This window comes from Grampus griseus, assembly GCF_964374135.1.
Source record: "Grampus griseus genome assembly, chromosome: 1".
NCBI classification, from domain to species: domain Eukaryota; kingdom Metazoa; phylum Chordata; class Mammalia; order Artiodactyla; family Delphinidae; genus Grampus; species Grampus griseus.
In genome coordinates, this window is record NC_139017.1 from 5,460,730 (window position 1) to 5,480,487 (window position 19,758).

Consider the following 19,758-nt stretch of genomic DNA (forward strand, 5'->3'; position numbering starts at 1 on the left):
TTTCTCTTTCAGACTTACTTCACTCTGTATGACAGACTCTAGGTCCATCCACCTCACTACAAATAACTCAGTTTCATTTCTTTTTATGGCTGAGGAATATTCCATTTTACATATGTGCCACATCTTCTTTATCCATTCATCTGTTGCTGGACACTTAGGTTGTTTCCATGTCCTGGCTATTGTAAATAGAGCTGCAATGAATATTGTGGTACATGACTCTTTTGAATTATGGTTTTCTCAGGGTATATGCCCAGTAGTGGGATTGCTGGGTCATATGGTAGTTCTATGTGTAGTTTTTTAAGGAGCCTCCATACTGTTCTCCATAGTGGCTGTATCCATTTACATTCCCACCAACAGTGCAAGAGGGTTCCCTTTTCTCCACACCCTCTCCAGCATTTATGGTTTGTAGATTTATTGATCATGGCCATTCTGACTGGTGTGAGATGATATCTCATTATAGTTTTGATTTGCATTTCTCTAATGATTAATGATGTTGAGCATCCTTTCATGTGTTTGTTGGCAATCTGTACATCTTCTTTGGAGAAATGTCTATTTAGTTCTTCTGCCCATTTTTGGATTGGGTTGTTTGTTCTTTTGATATTGAGCTGCACGAGCTGCTTGCAAATTTTAAGAGATTAATCCTTTGTCAGTTGCTTCATTTGCAAATCTCCCATTCGGAGGGTTGTCTTTTTGTCTTTTTTATGGTTTCCTTTGCTGTGCAAAAGCTTTGAAGTTTCATTAGGTCCCATTTGTTTTTGTTTTTAATTCCATTTCTCTAGGAGGTGAGTCAAAAAGAATCTTCCTGTGATTTATGTCATAGAGTGTTCTGCCTATATTTTCCTCTAAGAGTTTAATAGTGTCTGGCCTTACATTTAGGTCTTTAATCCATTTTGAGTTTATTTTTGTGTATGGTGTTAGGGACTGTAGTGATTTCATTCTTTTACATGTAGCTGTCCAGTTTTCCCAGCACCACTTACTGAAGAGGCTGTCTTTTCTCCACTGTATATTCTTGCCTCCTTTATCAAAGATAAGGTGACCATATGTGCGTGGGTTTATCTCTGGGCTTTCCATCCTGTTCCACTGATCTATATTTCTGTTTTTGTGCCAGTACCACCCTGTTTTGATTACAGTAGCTTTGTAGTATAGTCTGAAGTCAGGGAGCCTGACTGCTCCAGCTCTGTTTTTCTTTCTCAAGACTGCTTTGGCTATTCGGGGTCTTTTGTGTTTCCATACAAATTGTGGAATTATTTTGTTCTAGTTCTGTGAAAAATGCCAGTGGTAGTTTGATAGGGATTGCATTGAATCTGTAGATTGCTTTGGGTAGTAGAGTCATTTTCACAATGTTGATTCTTCCAATCCAAGAACATGATATATGTCTCCATCTATTTGTATCATCTTTAATTTCTTTCATCAGTGTCTTATAATTTTCTGCATACAGGTCTTTTGTCTCCTTACGTAGGTTTATTCCTAGATATTTCTTTCTTTTTGTTGCAATGGTAATGGGAGTGTTTTCTTAATTTCACTTTCAGGTTTTTCATCTTTAGTGTATAGGAATGCAAGAGAGTTCTGTGCATTCATTTTCTATCCTGCTACTTTACCAAATTGATTGATTAGCTCTAGTAGTTTTCTGGTAGCATCTTTAGGATTCTCTATGTATAGTATCATGTCATCTGCAAACAGTGACAGCTTTACTTCTTCTTTTCTGATTTGGATTCCTTTTATTTCTTTTTCTTCTCTGATTGCTGTGGCTAAAACCTACAAAAGTATGTTGAATAACAGTGGTGAGGGTGGGCAACCTTGTCTTATTCCTGATCTTAGTGGAAATGGTTTCAGTTTTTCACCATTAAGGACGATGTTGGCTGTGGGTTTGTCATATATGGCCTTTATTATGTTGAGGTAAGTTCCCTCTATGCCTACTTTCTGGAGGGTTTTTTATCATAAATGGGTGTTGAATTTTGTCAAAAGCTTTCTCTGCGTCTATGGAGATGATCATATGGTTTTTCTCATTCAATTTGTTAATATGGTGTATCACGTTGATTGGCTTGCGTATACTGAAGAATCCTTGCATTCCTGGGATAAACCCCCCTTGATCATGGTGTATGACCCTTTTAGTGTGCTGCTGGATTCTGTTTGTTGGTATTTTATTGAGGATTTTTGCATCTATGTTCATCAGTAATATGGGCCTGTAGTTTTCTTTGTGACATCTTTGTCTGGTTTTGGTATCAGGGTGATGGTGGCCGTGTGGAATGAGCTTGGGAGTTTTCCACCCTCTGCTATATTTTGGAAGTTTGAGAAGGGTAGGTATTAGCTCTTCTCTAAATGCTTGATAGAATTCTCCTGTGAAGCCATCTGGTCCTGGGCTTTTGTTTGTTGGAAGATTTTTAATCATAGTTTCAAATTCTTTGCTTGTGATTGGTCTGTTTATAGTTTCTATTTCTTCCTGGTTCAGTCTCGGAAGGTTGTGCATTTCTAAGAATTTGTCTATTTATTCCAGGTTGTCCATTTTATTGGCATATAGTTGCTTGTAGTAATCTCTCAAGATCCTTTGTATTTCTGCAGTGTCAGTTGTTACTTCTCCTTTTTCATTTCTAATTCTATTGATTTGAGTCTTCTCCCTTTTTCTCTTGATGAGTCTGCCTAATGGTTTATCAATTTCGTTTATCTTCTTAAAGAACCAGCTTTTAAATTTATTGATCTTTGCTATTGTTTCCTTCATTTCTTTTTCATTTATTTCTGATTTGATCTTTATGATTTCTTTCCTTCTGCTAACTTTGGGTTTTTTTTGTTCTTCTTTCTCTAATTGTTTTAGGTGTCAGGTTAGGTTTTACATTTCAGATGTTTCTTGTTTCTTAAGGCAGGATTGTATTGCTATAAACTTCCCTCTTAGAACTGCTTTTGCTGCATCCCACAGGTTTTGGGCCGTTGTGTTTTCATTGTCATTTGTTTCTAGGTATTTTTGATTTCCTCTTTGATATTTTCAGTGATCTCTTGGTTATTAAATAGTGTATTGTTTAGCCTCCATGTGTTTGTATTTTTTACAGATTTTTTCCTGTAATTGACATCTAATCTCATAACATTGTGGTCGGAAAAGATATTTGATACGACTTCAATTTTCTTAAATTTACCAAGGCTTGATTTGTTACCCAAGATACGATTTATCCTGGAGAACGTTCCATGAGCACTTGAGAAGAAAGTGTATTCTGTTGTCTTTGGATGGAATGTCCTATAAATGCCAATTAAGTCCATCTTATTTAATGTATCATTTAAAGCTTGTGTTTCCTTATTTATTTTCATTTTGGATGATCTGTCCATTGGTGAAAGTGGGGTGTTAAAGTCCCCTGCTATGATTGTGTTACTGTCAATTTCCCTTTTTATGGCTGTTAGTATTTGCCTTATATATTGAGGTGCTCCTATGTTGGGTGCATAAATATTTACAATTGTTATATCCTCTTCTTTGATTGATCCCTTGATCATTATGTAGTGTCCTTCCTTTTCTCTTGTAATAGTCTTTGTTTTAAGGTCTATATTTTGTGATATGAGAATTGCTACTTCAGCTTTCTTTTGATTTCCATTTGCATGGAATATCTTCTTCCATCCCCTCACTTTCAGTCTGTATGTGTCCCTAGGTCAGAAGTGGGCATCTTGTAGACAGCATATATATGGGTCTTGTTTTTGTATCCATTCATCCAGTCTCTATGTTTTGTTTGGAGCATTTAATCCATTTACACTTAAGGTAATTATCGATATGTATATTCCTATTACCATTTTCTTAACTGTTTGGGGTTTGTTATTGTAGGTCTTTTCCTTCTCTTGTGTTTCCTGCCTAGAGAAGTTCCTTTAGCATTTGTTGTAAAGCTCTTTTGGTTGTGCTGAATTCTCTTAGCTTTTGCTTGTCTGTAAATGTTTTAACTTATCCGTCAATTCTGAATGAGAACCTTGCTGGGTAGAGTAATCTTGGTTGTAGGTGTTTCTCCTTCATCACTTTAAATATATCCTGCCACTCCCTTCTGGCTTACAGAGTTTTTGGTGAACGATCAGCTGTTAACCTTATGGGGATTCCTTTGTATGTTATTTGTTGTTTTTCCCTTGCTGCTTTGAATATTTTTTCTTTGTATTTAATTTTTGACAGTTTGATTAATATGTGTCTTGCCATGGTTCTCCTTGCATTTATCTTGTATGGGACTCTCTGTGCTTCCTGGACTTGATTAACTATTTCCTTTCCCATATTAAGGAAGTTTTCAACTATAATGCCTTCAAATATTTTCTCAGTCCCTTTCCTTTTCTCTTCTTCTTTTGGGATCCCTATAATTAGAATGTTGGTGCCTTTAATGTTGTCCCAGAGGTGTCTGAGACTGTCCTCAGTTCTTTTCATTCTTTTTTCTTTATTCTGCCCTGCAGTAGTTAGTTCCCCTATTTTATCTTCCAGGTCACTTATCCGTTCCTCTGCCTCAGTTATTCTGCTATTGATTCCTTCTAGAGAATTTTTAATTTCATTTACTGTGTTATTCCTCATTGTTTGTTTACTCTTTAGTTCTTCTATGTCCTTGTTAAACGTTTCTTGTATTTTCTCCATTCTATTTCCCAGATTTTTGTTCATCTTTACTATCATTATTCTGAATTCTCTTTCAGGTAGACAGTCTACTTCCTCTTAATTTTTTAGGTCTGCTGGGTTTTTACCTTGCTCCTTCATCTGCTGTGTGTTTCTTTGTCCTCTCATTTTGCTTAACTTACTGTGTTCAGGGTCTCCTTTTTGCAGGCTGCTGGTTCATAGTTCCTGTTGTTTTTCGTGTCTGTCCCCAGTGGGTAAGGTTGGTTCAGTGCGTTGTGTAGCCTTCCTGGTGGAGGGGACTAGTGCCTGTGTACTAGTGGGTGAGGCTTGATCTTGTCTTTCTGGTGGGCAGGTCCACGTCTGGTGGTGTGGTTTGGGGTGTCTGTGACCTTATTATGCTTTTAGGCAGCCTCTCTGCTAATGGGTGGGGTTGTGTTCCTGTCTTGCTAGCTGTTTGGCATAGGGTATCCCACACTGTAGGTTGCTGGTCGTTGAGTGGAGCTGGGTCTTAGCATTGAGATGGAGATCTCTGTGAGAGCTCTCACCGATTGATATTATGTGAGGCCAGGAGGTCTCTGGTGGTCCAATGTCCTGAACTTGGCTCTCCCACCTCAGAGGCACAGCCCTGACGCCTGGCTGGAGCACCAATAGCCTGTCATCCACACAGCTCAGAATAAAAGGGAGAAAAGAAAGAAAGAAAGAAAAGAAAGAAAGAAAGAAAGAAAGAAAGAAAGAAAGAAAGAAAGAAAGAAAGAAAGAAAGAAAGAAAGAAAGAAAGAAAGAAAGAAAGAAAGAAAGAAAGAAAGAAAGAAAGAAAGAAAGAAAGAAAGGAAAGAAAGAAAGAAAGAAAGAAAGAAAGAAAGAAAGAAAGAAAGAAGATAAAATAGTTATTAAAATAAAAAATAATTATTTAAAAAAGTTACTTAAAAGTAATAAAAAAAGAAAGAAAGAAGAGAGCAACCAATGCAAAAAACAAATCCACCAATGGTAACAAGCGCTAAAAACTATACTAAAAAACAAACAAACAAACAAACAAAAAAAGGACAGACAGAACCTAGGACAAATGGTAAAAGCAAAACTATACAGAGAACATCTCACACAGAAGCATGACATACCCAGTCAGAAAAAGAGAAAAAAGGGAAAAAATATATATACATATCATTGCTCCCAAAGTCCACCTCCTCAATTTGGGATGATTCCTTTTATATTCAGGTATTCCACAGATGCAGGGTACATCAAGTTGATTGTGGAGATTTAATCCGCTGCTCCTGAGGCTGCTGGGAGAGATTTCCCTTTCTCTTATTTGTTCGCACAGTTCCTGGGGTTCAGCTTTGGAATTGGCCCCGCCTCTGCGTGTAGGTCGCCTGAGGGCGTCTTTTGTTCGCTCAGACAGGATGGGGTTAAAGAAGCCGCTGATTCGGGGGCTCTGGCTCACTCAGGCCGGGGGGTGGGAGGGGCATGGAGTGTGGGGCGAGCCTGCGGTGGCAGAGGCCAGCGTGACGTTGCAGCAGCCTGAGGCGCGCCGTGCGTTCTCCCGGGGAAGTTGTCCCTGGATCCTGGGACCCGGCGGTGGCGGGCTGCACAGGCTCCCGGGAGAGGAGGTGTGGATTGTGACCTGTGCTCACACACAGGCTTCTTGGAGGTCTCTTGCCTCTTCGGCAGCTCCAGACCTTTTCCCAGAATCCCTCCCAGCCAGCTGTGGCGCACTAGCCCCTTCAGGTTGTGTTCATGCAGTGGTGCCTCTCTTCTTTGCAATGTGATAATAACAATTTCAATAACTATCAGTATTCTCTTCACAGGGTAATATTACAAACACATAAAGAAGATAACATTTTAATGAAAGACGTGATTTACAGAATTACAGTATATGCTTTCATTTTGTAAAAAAGACAGTTGGCCAGCAATTTTGTTCTTATCTACCAAAAGGTTTAGACACCTGCCATATCTTAGGGGATGCTAGTTTTACAAGCTCATTTATTTCCGTGTTATCACGTGATGTTGACCCCACCACTGACTTACTGAAGCACCGTGGTTCTGGGGACCATCCTGCTGCCGTACACGTGGTCTGGGCCTCTTGTTTCCCAGTTTCAGTTGTATAACCAGCCAAGCAGGAAAATGACAGATTTTGGTTTATGCTCATTGGAAAGTAATAACTTTCAAAAGTATAGTAATATTGGGCAATCCTTCCATTTTCCACACTTGGAAGACCACAGGGTTTCTCTGAAATGAGAAAATATCAAGCTGAACACTGAAAAATATATTTAAAACCATACAATTTGTGATGAAGTGACAATAGGTTTTTAAATTCAAAGTGTTTGCAGACACTTTGTACCCATAAGTACCCAGTACTTATTTTTATTACTTAACATTTTAGGGTATTTTTTGCCAATCCTTTTCAATCAGGAAGTAATCTGCTAGCAACCACAACACCCAAGAGTCAGAACAAATCTGGGCAGGCCAGTTCCTCAGAGAAGCCTTTCCTAACTTTGTCAAACAGTACGTTCTAATAGGAACACAAGCCATATATGTATATTTAAATTTCTAGCAGGCACATTAATAAAAGGAACAGTTGAAGTTAATTTTAATAACAGATTTTATTTAACCCAATATACTAAAAGCATATTATTTTTTTCCTACTAAGTCTGAACTCCAGTGTGTATCTACACTCATGGCACACCCCAATATGGACTAGTCTCATTTCAAAAGCCACATGCGATTACTGGCCACTGTATTATTGGATGGGAAAGTTCTAGATTAGATGAGGTTCTCCTTAAGATACGCAGTTACAAGTTTTCATATGAATGGCTTTTGTCTTGTTTTGTTTTTTAAGAAAAAGACAGACAACCAACTGAAAAAATAAAAGACTTGAGTGAGAACCTTACATTAAACGGTGAGAGGTCTAGCAAAGAGGACTCAGCTTCATCAGTCACCAGGGAAAGGCAAATTTAAATCACTGTGAGATAGAACCATACATCCAGAGGAATGACTGACCTGGAAGAGACTGACTACCCCAGTGGTTGGGGCGGACATGGAGAAAAGGGAGCTCAAGACCACTGCAAGTAAGAGTGTAAACAGGTACGACCTCTCCTGAGAAAACAGTACGACAGAATGTGTACAAACCACGTTGAAAGCACATCTCTGTGCAGCCACATGTGTAAGAGAGTGTTCCTGGCAAGTCTCTGCATGTGGTACCAACTGGAAGCAACCAAGTGCCCACTGACAGCAGAAAAGACAAACACACGCCTGACTATCCACACAAGGGATATTACACAGCAACATGAGTGTTGATGCTCATGGTGAACCTCACAGACCTATGATTGTCTCCGCCGTGCCACCTAATTTCCTACTGAGTCCCCTCCTTTTTCTTTCTGCCAACCTCACCACCTCCCACCTTCCCCACTTGTGCCACTCCTGGAAGAAGGAGCCCCTCCCCCACTCATTCAACCAAGCCCCCAGCCACTCCGCCTGGGCCCTTGTCACCTCACTGGAGAGCTCAGTCATGGACCTGCTCCAGGTCCAATGCCCATCTCTCATCAGATATGCAGGCTGCCTGTGGGTACACTTGCCTGGAACCCCTCCATCAGGTGCCAGCTGGGTTCTTACCCCTCAGGAGGACCAGTCCGTTCTGGAAGCTGCCACGGCTGTCAGGCAGAGAGAGCCAGGAGAAATGTAGTAAAACGGGAAGTGAAGAACTGGCCCCACTGCAACAAAAGGTTGAAGGCAGGGATCGGTGCCAGTGGCAGAATGTGAGGGATGGATGGTTGTTCTCAGGTTCTCAGACTGCATGGTGGGAGGTGCTGTTGCAGACACATCAAGCGACCCTACACCCAGACTTGAGGTCCTAGGGTGGTTGGCGCTTTATCTTCTCAAGAGTATCGTGTGGTGGCAGCTCAGAGGATGAGCCCAGCGTCCGCCTCCTGTCCCATCAGACCTCCGACCATCAGGGTGAGGGGCGAGGGTCAACCAGGAACTCAGCAGAGATGGCCGAGAAAAATCAGGCCCAGGCGTTCTGCCCTCAATCCCAACAGGCACTGATGAAACACAGACCTTTACCCAAAGCGGTGGTTGTAGCCAATGGCAGCCTGGCGTCCGTGGGTCCTGACCCAGGCCACTACCCCTAGGCTCAGAGATCCTGGTGGCATCAAGCTCGGACACGCAGGCCAGAGGCGCCTTCCCAGAGCAGAGGCCACTATCATCACAGGCACCACCTCCTCCCACCTGCCTTCCCGTCTTCTGAAAGGCGCCACCACCCAGCTGCCGTGGGTGAGATGCCGCGGGGACGGAGCACGTGGAGGACCTGAGACCCGTCGGCGGTGCCAGGTGTGTGGGGGCGGAAGGTTGACTCGTGGACATTCAGGAGAGCCAGTGCCTGGATGGTCGTGCTGCGCTCCTGCTTGGTGAGCACCCAGGTGCCCTGAGCATCCTTTCTTCGCACGAGGCCGGGTGGGTCCTCTGGCAGTGCTGGGCGGACTGCACCGCTCTTGCCTCGGCTCCACCAGCGGCCACAGGTGGGGGCCGTCTGCATCTCCATCAGTTTGCAGAGCTTGAATGGTAACTCGGTTTCTCAGGCCACCTGCCAACCTGAGAAAGGCCAGAGGACAGTCTTGGGGTCCAGAGAGCAGTGTGACCGTGAGGAGAAGAGCCTGCCCGGAGCTTCCAAAGACACAGCGCGCGAGGCGAGGAGGCCAGGCTACGCGCCCGGGTCCCTGGCTCATCGTGCAGGAGGTCAAGCCAGGCAGCCGAGGGCATCCGTGCAGGGAAAGGAACCTCTCCCACCAGGACTGGGCTTCACCCAGAGCCGGCCTCGCCAGGAGCCGTCAGACAAGGTGCACACACCCCGCTGTGAGACCCGGAGAGGGAGGCCTGGAGGCTGCCTCCGAGGTTGGTCCCTTGCTCCTGATCCCAGGACCTCCCGTCTGGACAGCCCAGGGGGCCGTGATGGGAGAAGCAGTCCTGGGCCAGGAAGGATGGGTGCTCGCAGAGTGAGAAACGGTCTACACCGCAGGGCCTCCCTGTTCTTTCGTCTCCAGCCCTCGCTCCCACAAGGGGAGAGTCAGGCTTTGGGAGCAAGTGGCAGAGGTCAGAGGGAAAGAGCCAAAGATGACGGCCCTCAGCTGCAGGAGCAGTTCCGATGTCTGAAGGACTTTTTCTTTTTGTGGTGGGAAGGCAGGAGGCCCCCTGGATATAAGAGGGTCCCCCCAGATTCTTCTTTTGGGTGCTTGTCGCTTTGATGTGTGGTTCTGTCCCAGGGTCCATGGCTGGGCTGGGGGCAGTTCACCCCCATCCACCAGCCTCTGCTTGATCCTCTGCCTCAGCAGTTCTCACGCCCCTTCACCAAGCCTCCCACCAAATAACTAACGTTATTTACCTTTGGATGGCTTCTGGAGAGGGTGGGGCTGGCAACAGCCTGGGCTTCACATGCCCTCCTTGGACCTGAGGCAAGGACCAGAACTGAGGCCAAACCCAAAGAACTCTACAGTCTGGGACCATGTCAGTCGTTCAGGGGAGAGTGCCACCTCCGGAGATGCATGTTGGGAGGCCCAGGCCCTGGCTCTCATCTTCGGCAATGCTGTTGCTGCATGATTGGCAGCTTTCAACCTCTGCAGATGGTCCTCTCCTGCTTCCCTGTGGTGAGGATGGGAGGAGAGTGCCACGGGGGAGAGGACGATGGGAGGAGGGTGCCACGGGGGAGAGGATGATGGGAGGAGGGTGCCACGGGGGAGAGGAGGATGGGAGGAGGGTGCCACGGGGGAGAGGAGGAGGGGAGGAGGGTGCCACGGGGGAGAGGAGGAGGGGAGGAGGGTGCCACAGGGGAGAGGAGGATGGGAGGAGGGTGCCACGGGGGAGAGGAGGATGGGAGGAGGGTGCCACGGGGGAGAGGAGGATGGAGAGGAGGGTGCCACGGGGAAGAGGAGGATGGGAGGAGGGTGCCACGGGGGAGAAGATGGAGAGGAAGGTGCCACAGGGAAGAGGAGGATGGGAGGAGGGTGCCACGGGGGAGAGGAGGATGGGAGGAGGGTGCCACGGGGAAGAGGAGGATGGGAGGAGGGTGCCACGGGGGAGAGGAGGATGGAGAGGAAGGTGCCACGGGGAAGAGGAGGATGGGAGGAAGGTGCCACGGGGGAGAGGAGGATGGGAGGAGGGTGCCACGGGGAAGAGGAGGATGGGAGGAGGGTGCCACGGGGGAGAGGAGGATGGAGAGGAAGGTGCCACGGGGAAGAGGAGGATGGGAGGAGGGTGCCACGGGGAAGAGGAGGATGGGAGGAGGGTGCCACGGGGAAGAGGAGGATGGGAGGAGGGTGCCACGGGGAAGAGGAGGATGGGAGGAGGGTGCCACGGGGGAGAGGAGGATGGGAGGAAGGTGCCACGGGGGAGAGGAGGATGGAGAGGAAGGTGCCACGGGGAGAGGAGGATGGGAGGAGGGTGCCACGGGGAAGAGGATGGGAGGAGGGTGCCACGGGGGAGAGGAGGATGGAGAGGAAGGTGCCACGGGGAAGAGGAGGATGGGAGGAAGGTGCCATGGGGGAGAGGAGGATGGAGAGGAAGGTGCCACGGGGAGAGGAGGATGGGAGGAGGGTGCCAGGGGGAGAGGAGGATGGAGAGGAAGGTGCCACGGGGGAGAGGAGGATGGGAGGAGGGTGCCACGGGGGAGAGGAGGATGGGAGGAGGGTGCCACAGGGGAGAGGAGGATGGGAGGAGGGTGCCATGGGGGAGAGGAGGATGGAGAGGAAGGTGCCACGGGGGAGAGGAGGATGGAGAGGAAGGTGCCACAGGGGAGAGGAGGATGGGAGGAGGGTGCCACGGGGGAGAGAAGGATGGAGAAGAGGGTGCCACAGGGAAGCTGGTGGCCCAGGCCAGTCCCACAGCTCTACTGGGGCTCCTGTGCTTTTTCTGGGGATGTGTTCAAGCTCAGGGGGTGGGTGAAGGCTCCTCCTTTGTCTCTGGGGAGTTGGAGCTTGGCAGCACTGGCTCCTGTTCCAGGATGGCTCTGGAGAGCATCCCTTTGGAAGCCTCTTCCACCCACCTCTGGCACGTCACCCTCGTGCCAGATAAACCATGGTCAGAGAAGTCAGGATGGTTACCTGAGGTTTAGTCCTTTAAAAAGGGACATTTAGGGGGCTCCCCTGGTGGCGCAGTGGTTGAGAGTCCGCCTGCCGAGGCAGGGGACACGGGTTCGTGCCCCAGTCCGGGAAGATCCCACATGCCGCGGAGCAGCTGGGCCCGTGAGCCATGGCCGCTGAGCCTGCGCGTCCGGAGCCTGTGCTCCGCAATGGGAGAGGCCACAACAGTGAGAGGCCCGTGTACCACAAAAAAAAAGGGACATTTAGGAGGCTTCTGAGTGCCGATCAATGTTCTATTTGTTGATCCGGGTGCAGTAAAATTTAGTAAACATTTATAGAGGGGCATCCTATGATTTTTTGCATTTTTCTGCATACATTATACTCCAAAGAAAACATTTATTTTTAAAAATCTGTCCTTACGTTGGAGACTTTAAAATCATAAATACACTTAAAAGAAAGCAGTTATTGAGCAGCCCCTAGGGTTTGTGTTGGGAGGAAGTGGCAGGTGTGTAGAAGACCCGGGCGGATGGGATTATTTTTCCTTCAATGCCTTGGGGACGACAGTCAACCCTCTTGCTACCCTGAGACATAAAATAATAGCAGTGCCCTCCCAGGGCTGAGGGAAGTGGGCAAGGAATTATGAGTAAAAGAAACTTTCCAGAGTCTGATGGAAGGAAGGAGCAGATAAAAACATGCGCAGGGGAGGTCCCGTCGCCTGAGAATTCTCACAATTTTCCATACCCATACCACCAGGGATTTACAAAGAAGACTCTTTAGAACTAGCAGAAACTATAGGCAAAAGTTCATGAATCTGATTATATGAAAATTGAGAATGTCTTTCCATGAAAAGTACTGTTGACAAAACACACACATCACACTTTGGAAGAAGGAATTTGCAATGTCTAAAAGTGACAAGAAGTTAAAATGTATTGTCTGCAAAGAGCTCCCACAAATCAGCTCTTTAAAAGGCAGAAAGCAGAGGGAAATGCTAATCTGTTATAAATCAGGAAACAAAGAAAAGGAATTGAGCCCATAGCCCTACATGGGAGATATATACAGGCAAGAGAAATCGTCACAGAGAAATAAGGTGATTACATGAAAGCACTCATTTCAGAGTTACTTGAGGTTAGGAGGAAACTATGTGTCCATCCTTAGGAGAGTGGATAAGTAAATATATGAAGATAGGTAGCACTAAAGGGCAACAAACTAGATTCAGCAACAAGGAAATACGTTTAAACAGTAGCAAGTAAAATGAAACAATAAGGAGATAAAATCTATGGCAAGCTTCCATTTATATGAATGTAAAACACACAAAACCAGACATAGTTTACAAAGATATTTGCATATTTAAGGATATATCAAACATTATAGTACGTCCCAACAGTTGGGTTTTCAACAGTTGGGTTGAAAGGGAAATGGAATTCAGGGTCAGGAATGAAGAGGGAAAATGTGTAAATAAAACAAAAGTGACACTTCTCATAGGCCAGTGATGGTCACATGAAATGAGGAGCATAGTTAACTTGATCTTGCCCCCAAGATTCCAGATGGGGGTGGGGGAAGCATAGGAATATGAGGTCATGGTCCCTGTCTTCAGGCAGCTGACATTTCTTTGTTTGTGTGAAAGAAGATTATAATTACACAATAATTAGAAAATTAGCTAGAATATTGCAGTGTTTTCATGGTATAGATAATAGACAATTATATCAGCTGTTTTTTCCCTATTTAGACAGAAAAATAAAAGGAAACTTCACGCAAAAATTATCTTATTGTAGAAATAAACGTGTAAGATGAATTCTATTAATTTCACTTTCATAATTTTAATTGCAGAGCCTCTTCTGGCAGAAAATTTGTAGTAAACTATTCAACTAAGGCAATTATATATAATCTGTCAGATATTTTATTTCAAGAAATTTCCTAAGGTGTTTTAAAAGAGGCTTATGGCTGTGGTTTCCTACTTTGTCTACTACTCTTGCTGATACTTAATGACTTGCCTGGCTTCTTATCCCTACAGCCCAAGAACATCGTTAACTCTTCCTAAATAACCCACACTTGCACACTCACATTCACCTCACACATGAGGCAGTCTGGGTAGAAAGATTTCTAACAGTTAGGGAGTCCACAGGTATTGCTTGTCTGGACAGTACTGATTTACCCCTGCTGTCCCATTTGAGTATTAATAAAACCTGCTTTCACCCTGAGGCATGTCCTCATTTACATAAAGAATCATATGGTCCTCCTACTAATCATTACTTACCGTCTTCAACCAAAGAATAAAAATTAGGATAAAAATCAAGGTGTCAACAGTCAAAGATCTTGCTGATGATTTATCGTTCTTTTTAAAATTTCCCACATGAAAGCTCTCTCTTTAAGAGCAAAGAATTAAAATTGTACAAGCTGTGCAGTGTTAGGAATGAATTCTGGTCTGAAATTAGAATTAAGGTTAACTTACAGCTTCAAATGGTGGTACCGTTAGCCTGTTAGCCTGAAAACACTTTGAAGTCTTTAGATCCTGGTTTCCTATACCCTCAAAACTAAAGATGTAAAAGGTTTTTTTTTTTTTGTCTTGTTTTGGTTTTCTAAGCTATGTTACTCTAAGAATAGTTTAGTAGTTTTTCTCAAAGGAAAAAGTCTGTCTAAATATTATAACAAATTATATTTATAAGTATCTTTTTTATAAAATTGGTACATAAAAATGAAAGACTATATTAAAAGCTCAAGAGAAATAATGTTAGAATTTCCCTTTATAATTATTAAAGAATAAAGAATATTTAAAGTTAACTTTACCTTCTGCACTGAGTTCTCCTGAGATGATTAATATGATAATCAGAGCCAAGCCTTTCGACCTCATCTTCTATGGTGTGCTTAATAAAGGGTTTAACCATTCTAAAGTACTAGGGACTCCTCATTAAGTACACAATACGTCTCCTGAAAAAAGTTAATTATTTACAACATCTAAGTCCCTTTGTAACAAGCCTTATATTTGATTTAAAACAGTTTAGAAAAACACTAAAAATACACAACTACATTAATTGACAGTACTTTTCACGCCACAGTCCAATAAGAACATGACCACCGATGAGGTCAACGATAACAGCAGCAAAATAATTAACTCAGGCTGCATAAAAAACAGGGTAAATTTTCAATGTTAATTTCCCAATGTAAGTCCATGGAGTAAAGTTCATTGGTGGCCATTGATTTCTTTACCACTGTAGATCAAATGAAGGGATGAACTTAGGTACATGAATTAATGGATCCCTGATATGAAAACAGTGTTGTCTAGACTGCACTGCTAAAGGGAAAAGTGGCCTTAATTGTCTCGAGCAGTGATAGAATAATGTTATTGACTGTAAAGTCTAATGTTGAGAGAGGTTGTATGCTGTGGCAGGTGATTAGAGAAGCACTGTGCTGAATTATCATTCATGAAAAATGCTTCGACTATCTGGTTTATATCAGGACATGCTCTAGTCTTGGGTTTATGGCAGTGAAAAAATAGATTCCAATGACTGTCCTCATGGAGTTTACATTCTAATGGGTTTTAGTTTAAACTACAAAATAATACTGTGAGGTGGGAACTATTATTATTTCAGTTCAGGAACTTTTTATTAAAATGCAACATATTAAGAGAAAAGTGCATGTACAATTAGTGCACAGATCAATGGATTCTCACTAACTGAACACATCTGTGAACCAGCACCCAGAACAAGAGGATACACTAGTTCCCAGAGTCCCCGCTCCGGGTCATTGGCAAGGTCTACTCCCAGTATAAATACAATCTTGGCTTCTGACAGCATAGGTCAATTTTGCCTGGTTTTATTCTACATAAATGAAATCCTAGAGTTTTTTGGTTTTTTTTAAAATATCTGGCTTCTTTTGTTTAACATTTTGCTTGTGAGATTCGTTCTGGTCTTGGGCTGTAGAAGGTAACTCCTTCCCTGCAGTTTTCCACTCTGCTAATATGGCGCGAATTACCCACCCATTCTACTCTTCATGGACATTTGGGTGACTTCCAGTTAAGGAATATAAGGTGGCCTCTGCTTATTTTCAAAGATTATTTTTTAATTTGAAAATTTTCAAACATAACCTCTCCCTGGATTCTACCGTTCACATTTTATTATACTTTTTAAAATCATGTACTTATTCATCTATCCATCTGTCCTTTTTTGACGCATTTCAAAGTAAGTGGTAGGTATTTGTGTGTGTGCTCCTCTAAAAACTAAAGCAAATATATCCTTAACCCAGTAATTTTAAAGATTCTTTTGCCATGAAATTTACAAAGAAATGCAGAATTTTTAAGTGTACATTCTGAGCCTTGAGCAAGGCATACAACGGGATACTTCAAACCGCTGACGTAAACAGCATCTCTAAACGTGGAGCACAGAAGTTGCTGAAGAGCAAACACCTGCACGCTGACAGCGAGGCTACAAATCAGGATGGATTTTCACTCGAAAACTGCCTGGGTGTGAGGGAAGCAGATCACTGCTACCTGTCCAGTAGGTCAGCACTTATTTTAGAGCAGATAGGAACACACATGGAATTGAAAGATCTTGTAGGAAAGTGGCCACGGAACCCAGACAGCCTCAGACAGACAGTAACAGTAGAAGGAAGACACTGAGTAACCTATGTCTTTAATAACGTTGTTAAGGTGAATATAAATGTCACCGGACTGTTCTTCAAATGTACCTCAGTAAAGATCCATCACAATTACTGACGGCAGGAAGAGCCTGTTTCTAATACTCCAACAATGTTCAGCAGGTATGAAAATTAATGATGCTTTGGCAAAGCAAGGGCAAAGTTTAGATCAAGTTTCATTTTGGTCTCATTTAGATAATTCAAAATAAACCATCACTATTCCAAATACAAAAGTTATCTGCAGTAATAATGGAATATTATTCATAGAATAAAACTCTACTCTCTAAGACTGGTTTCTGAAATAGGCTTCTGTATAATTGGAGGAAAAAAGGGTCCATAATTTATGCAAGATGCAGAAGCACTGCTTTATGTAGACCCCCCTTAAGTATTCCTAGAAATAAGCAGGTTTTTGGACCATTTCCTTCTTCCTCTATATAGGTTGGAATTTTTTACACATACCAACAAATACACATGCCCTCAAATGAAAATTGTAAGTAAATATTTATCTGCATTATATTTACCTCTGATAAAGAAGCTATAAATATTTCCATCGGAATTCTCCTTTTTTTTTTTTTTTTTTTTTTGCAGTACGCGGGCCTTTCACTGTTGTGGCCTCTCCCGTTGCAGAGCACAGGCTCCGGACGCGCAGGCTCAGCGGCCATGGCTCATGGGCCCAGCCGCTCTGCGGCAAGTGGGATCTTCCCGGACCGGGGCACGAACCCGTGTCCCCTGCATCGGCAGGTGGACTCTCAACCACTGCGCCACCAGGGAAGCCCGGAATTCTCTCTTTTTGGTGAAAGTAGAACTATAGTAGATTAATTATCACTCTTTCTGGACTGAGTGAACAATATAAAAATTAAAAGGAAGCCTGTTAGGAAGCCTAGCTACTAGCAACAAGCAATCCAAAAGACAGTATTTTCTTAATCAGCAAAGATTTTTAAATGAATTTTAAAAAGAATTTTAAATTTTAGATAAGAGAAACGAAGAATAGAAAAAGTTTGTTTGTTACCTATACCTTTTTAACTTTAACACAAAGTCAGATTTTAAAAATTGTACAAAGCAAGCCAAAAGCGCTTTCCATACATGTGATCAGCTTTCCTATTTCTTCTCCTGTACATACTGAGACGTTTGCCTTTGCTAATAAGGAATGCCAAGTGTGTCCATCACCATTTGAATAGCTTTCAGAGGATTCACGATTTCTTCCAAGTTATCTCTTCTCAACACCCAATCCGGTTTAAGTCTGTGAGAAGAATAGAAACCTTGCATTAACCCAGTTCCTCTCTTAGAAGACTCACGTCCATCGCTTTGTCTTAACTGAAATGTGGTCCCTCCTGGACGCATCACCTCCCTCACAGGCCCTCACACAGGTGGGAGGCTTCATGTTATGGCCGTTTATGACTTTAGACTATTTCTCTCCATCTTCCCTGAAGGATGATCCTGGCTCCTTTGAAGCTCAGGCTATTCAGCTACCAAACCCCAGCGTTTTGTCTGTAAACCTGGTTCCTGGTCTTCCCTCAACTCCTGCCCCATCTCAGAACTTCAGCAGCCTTGTAGCTAAAGAGCCGACCCCTCACCTCTCCGTTTCTGCCCCCTTTCCTTTGGGTCCACTCAGCACACCCCCCGTCACACAATCACAAGACAGCCGCTGTCACCCTCAGAAAGTGCCCAGCCACCGACTGCTCAGCCTGAGCCTTCCAGCCCGAACCACCTCTTGGGGTTCATCCACGCCCTTTGACTTAATACTTCCACGGCTCACAGCTTCCTCCCACTGTGGTGTCCACTTCAGGGGACCTCAGCCCGTGCCTGTCACCCACCACAATGCTGGTCTCCTTTCCCTCCCGTCTAGCTTGGGTCCCTCAGTATAATCTCCATTGCAAATGCCGTTAACGCCATTGTTGCTCTTCCCTATTGAATGCAACTGGAAAGCTCTATGTGGATTCCAAGTTGAATCCAGGTATCTGCCTTCTCCATTCCTGCACAGCTGGACATTGCTAAAGAAAACCTGCACAACCAGGCTGGCTGATTTTATGCCAATGATTGAAATTACCTAGAAATTGCTTCCTTTCTCTTTCCCCAAGATGACTGTTTTCTTCTTTCCAAATGTCCCCTCCACACCGTCCCCCATCTGCTTCTGAGCTAATGTTTATGATCTCCTTCTTCACTGAGGAAACGGCATCACAGCCACCTTCCTCACATGAATCCCTACCACTATATGCACTTCCATCTTCCTGTTCTTTCCAGTGAAAATTCCGAACATCTATGAATTGGGGGGTGGTCAAACAGAGCGGGTATATATCCCCCTACCGTGGAACAGCAGTCTGTGGAGAAAGAGATGCAATCTAAGCCATGCGTCGACATGGATGAACCTCAAGAGCATTACGCTAAGTAAAAGAGTCCCGTCACAAGGAGCTACCTCTGTGTGATTCCATTTATGGGACAAAGCAGAAAAGGCAAAACTAAAGGTACTGAACTCACATCAGCAGGTTCCAGAACCTAGGGGTTAAATGGGAGAGAACTGACTGCAAGGGGGCACAAGGGAACTTTGTTGTGACAGAAATATTTTATCTCAGTGGTAGTGGTTTCACAACTGTATACGTTTGTCAAAACTCATTGAATTGCATACCTAAATAAAGGGTACATTTATACTGTTGGGAGTTTTACCTCAGAAAACTTGCTTATGTCAAAAGAAAAAAAAAAAAGAACCTATTCATTCATATGTTAATAGTTTTTACAAGATAATTAGTATTAAAATGTACCCGGTCCTTAAATAAAAATCATATGTAGTGATGGTTCCCACTAATAAATTTCATGCAAGTAGACTATTTTTACCTTATACTGTGAAACATGCAGGCACAAAACCAATTTACAACTATTACACATTGTATAATTATGAGTAATTATAAAGCTAACTGCTATATAACCCAGGCCAAGAAATAGGTCACTGTCAACACTGTTGGATTTGCACTAAGTAGAGAACTGATGAGTTGTAGAAAGGAAGTAGGGAAAGAGGGAGAGAGAGGGAGGGAGGGAGGGAGGGAGAGGGAAGGAAGAAAATTAACATCATGAGTTAATCTAGTTCATCAAAATCAATTAAATCTTTTTGTTAATAAGCTAAAATCAATTAATCATTTTTAAATAAAATTTAACTGCCTGAACAAAATGTAAAGTCACAGCTGGAGTTCAGTAATGGAGAATACACCAACAAACAAACCATACAAGTTAAGCATAGCAACTATTCAAAGGAAAAACCAACAAGCAGTATTCTTTGATATACAGACTTGGCTACCACAGGTACACCCTGGGTTTTGTGCCCATCCTGCTGCAGAATCCTGAGGGCATGCATCTCTCTGAGGACCATCAGATTTTCCGACATGACAATGGTAAAAAAAAAAACTAAAGAAAATAGAAGAATGCACCAGTTAAAGACTAAAGGAAATGAAAACATTGAGGATTTTAATAAAAGATTAATTTTTTAAAACAGTCAACTCCTAGTGGTTTTCTTTTTTTTTTTTTTTTTTG

General features: G+C 43.5%; 1 protein-coding gene across 1 annotated transcript in view; it reads right to left on the reverse strand.

Moving 5' to 3' along the window:
- The window catches only part of LOC309838113 (coagulation factor XIII B chain-like), a 39,659-nt gene extending 25,177 nt beyond the window's left edge, over positions 1-14,482 (reverse strand). The window contains exons 1-2 of the mRNA XM_082679102.1: positions 14,395-14,482; positions 6,569-6,769 (exon numbers count right to left, since the gene is read on the reverse strand). Coding sequence (XP_082535228.1) covers positions 6,569-6,769; positions 14,395-14,458 — 265 coding nt within the window. The 5' untranslated portion in view covers positions 14,459-14,482. The remainder of the gene's footprint in view (positions 1-6,568; positions 6,770-14,394) is intronic.
- Positions 14,483-19,758: the final 5,276 nt, after the last annotated feature.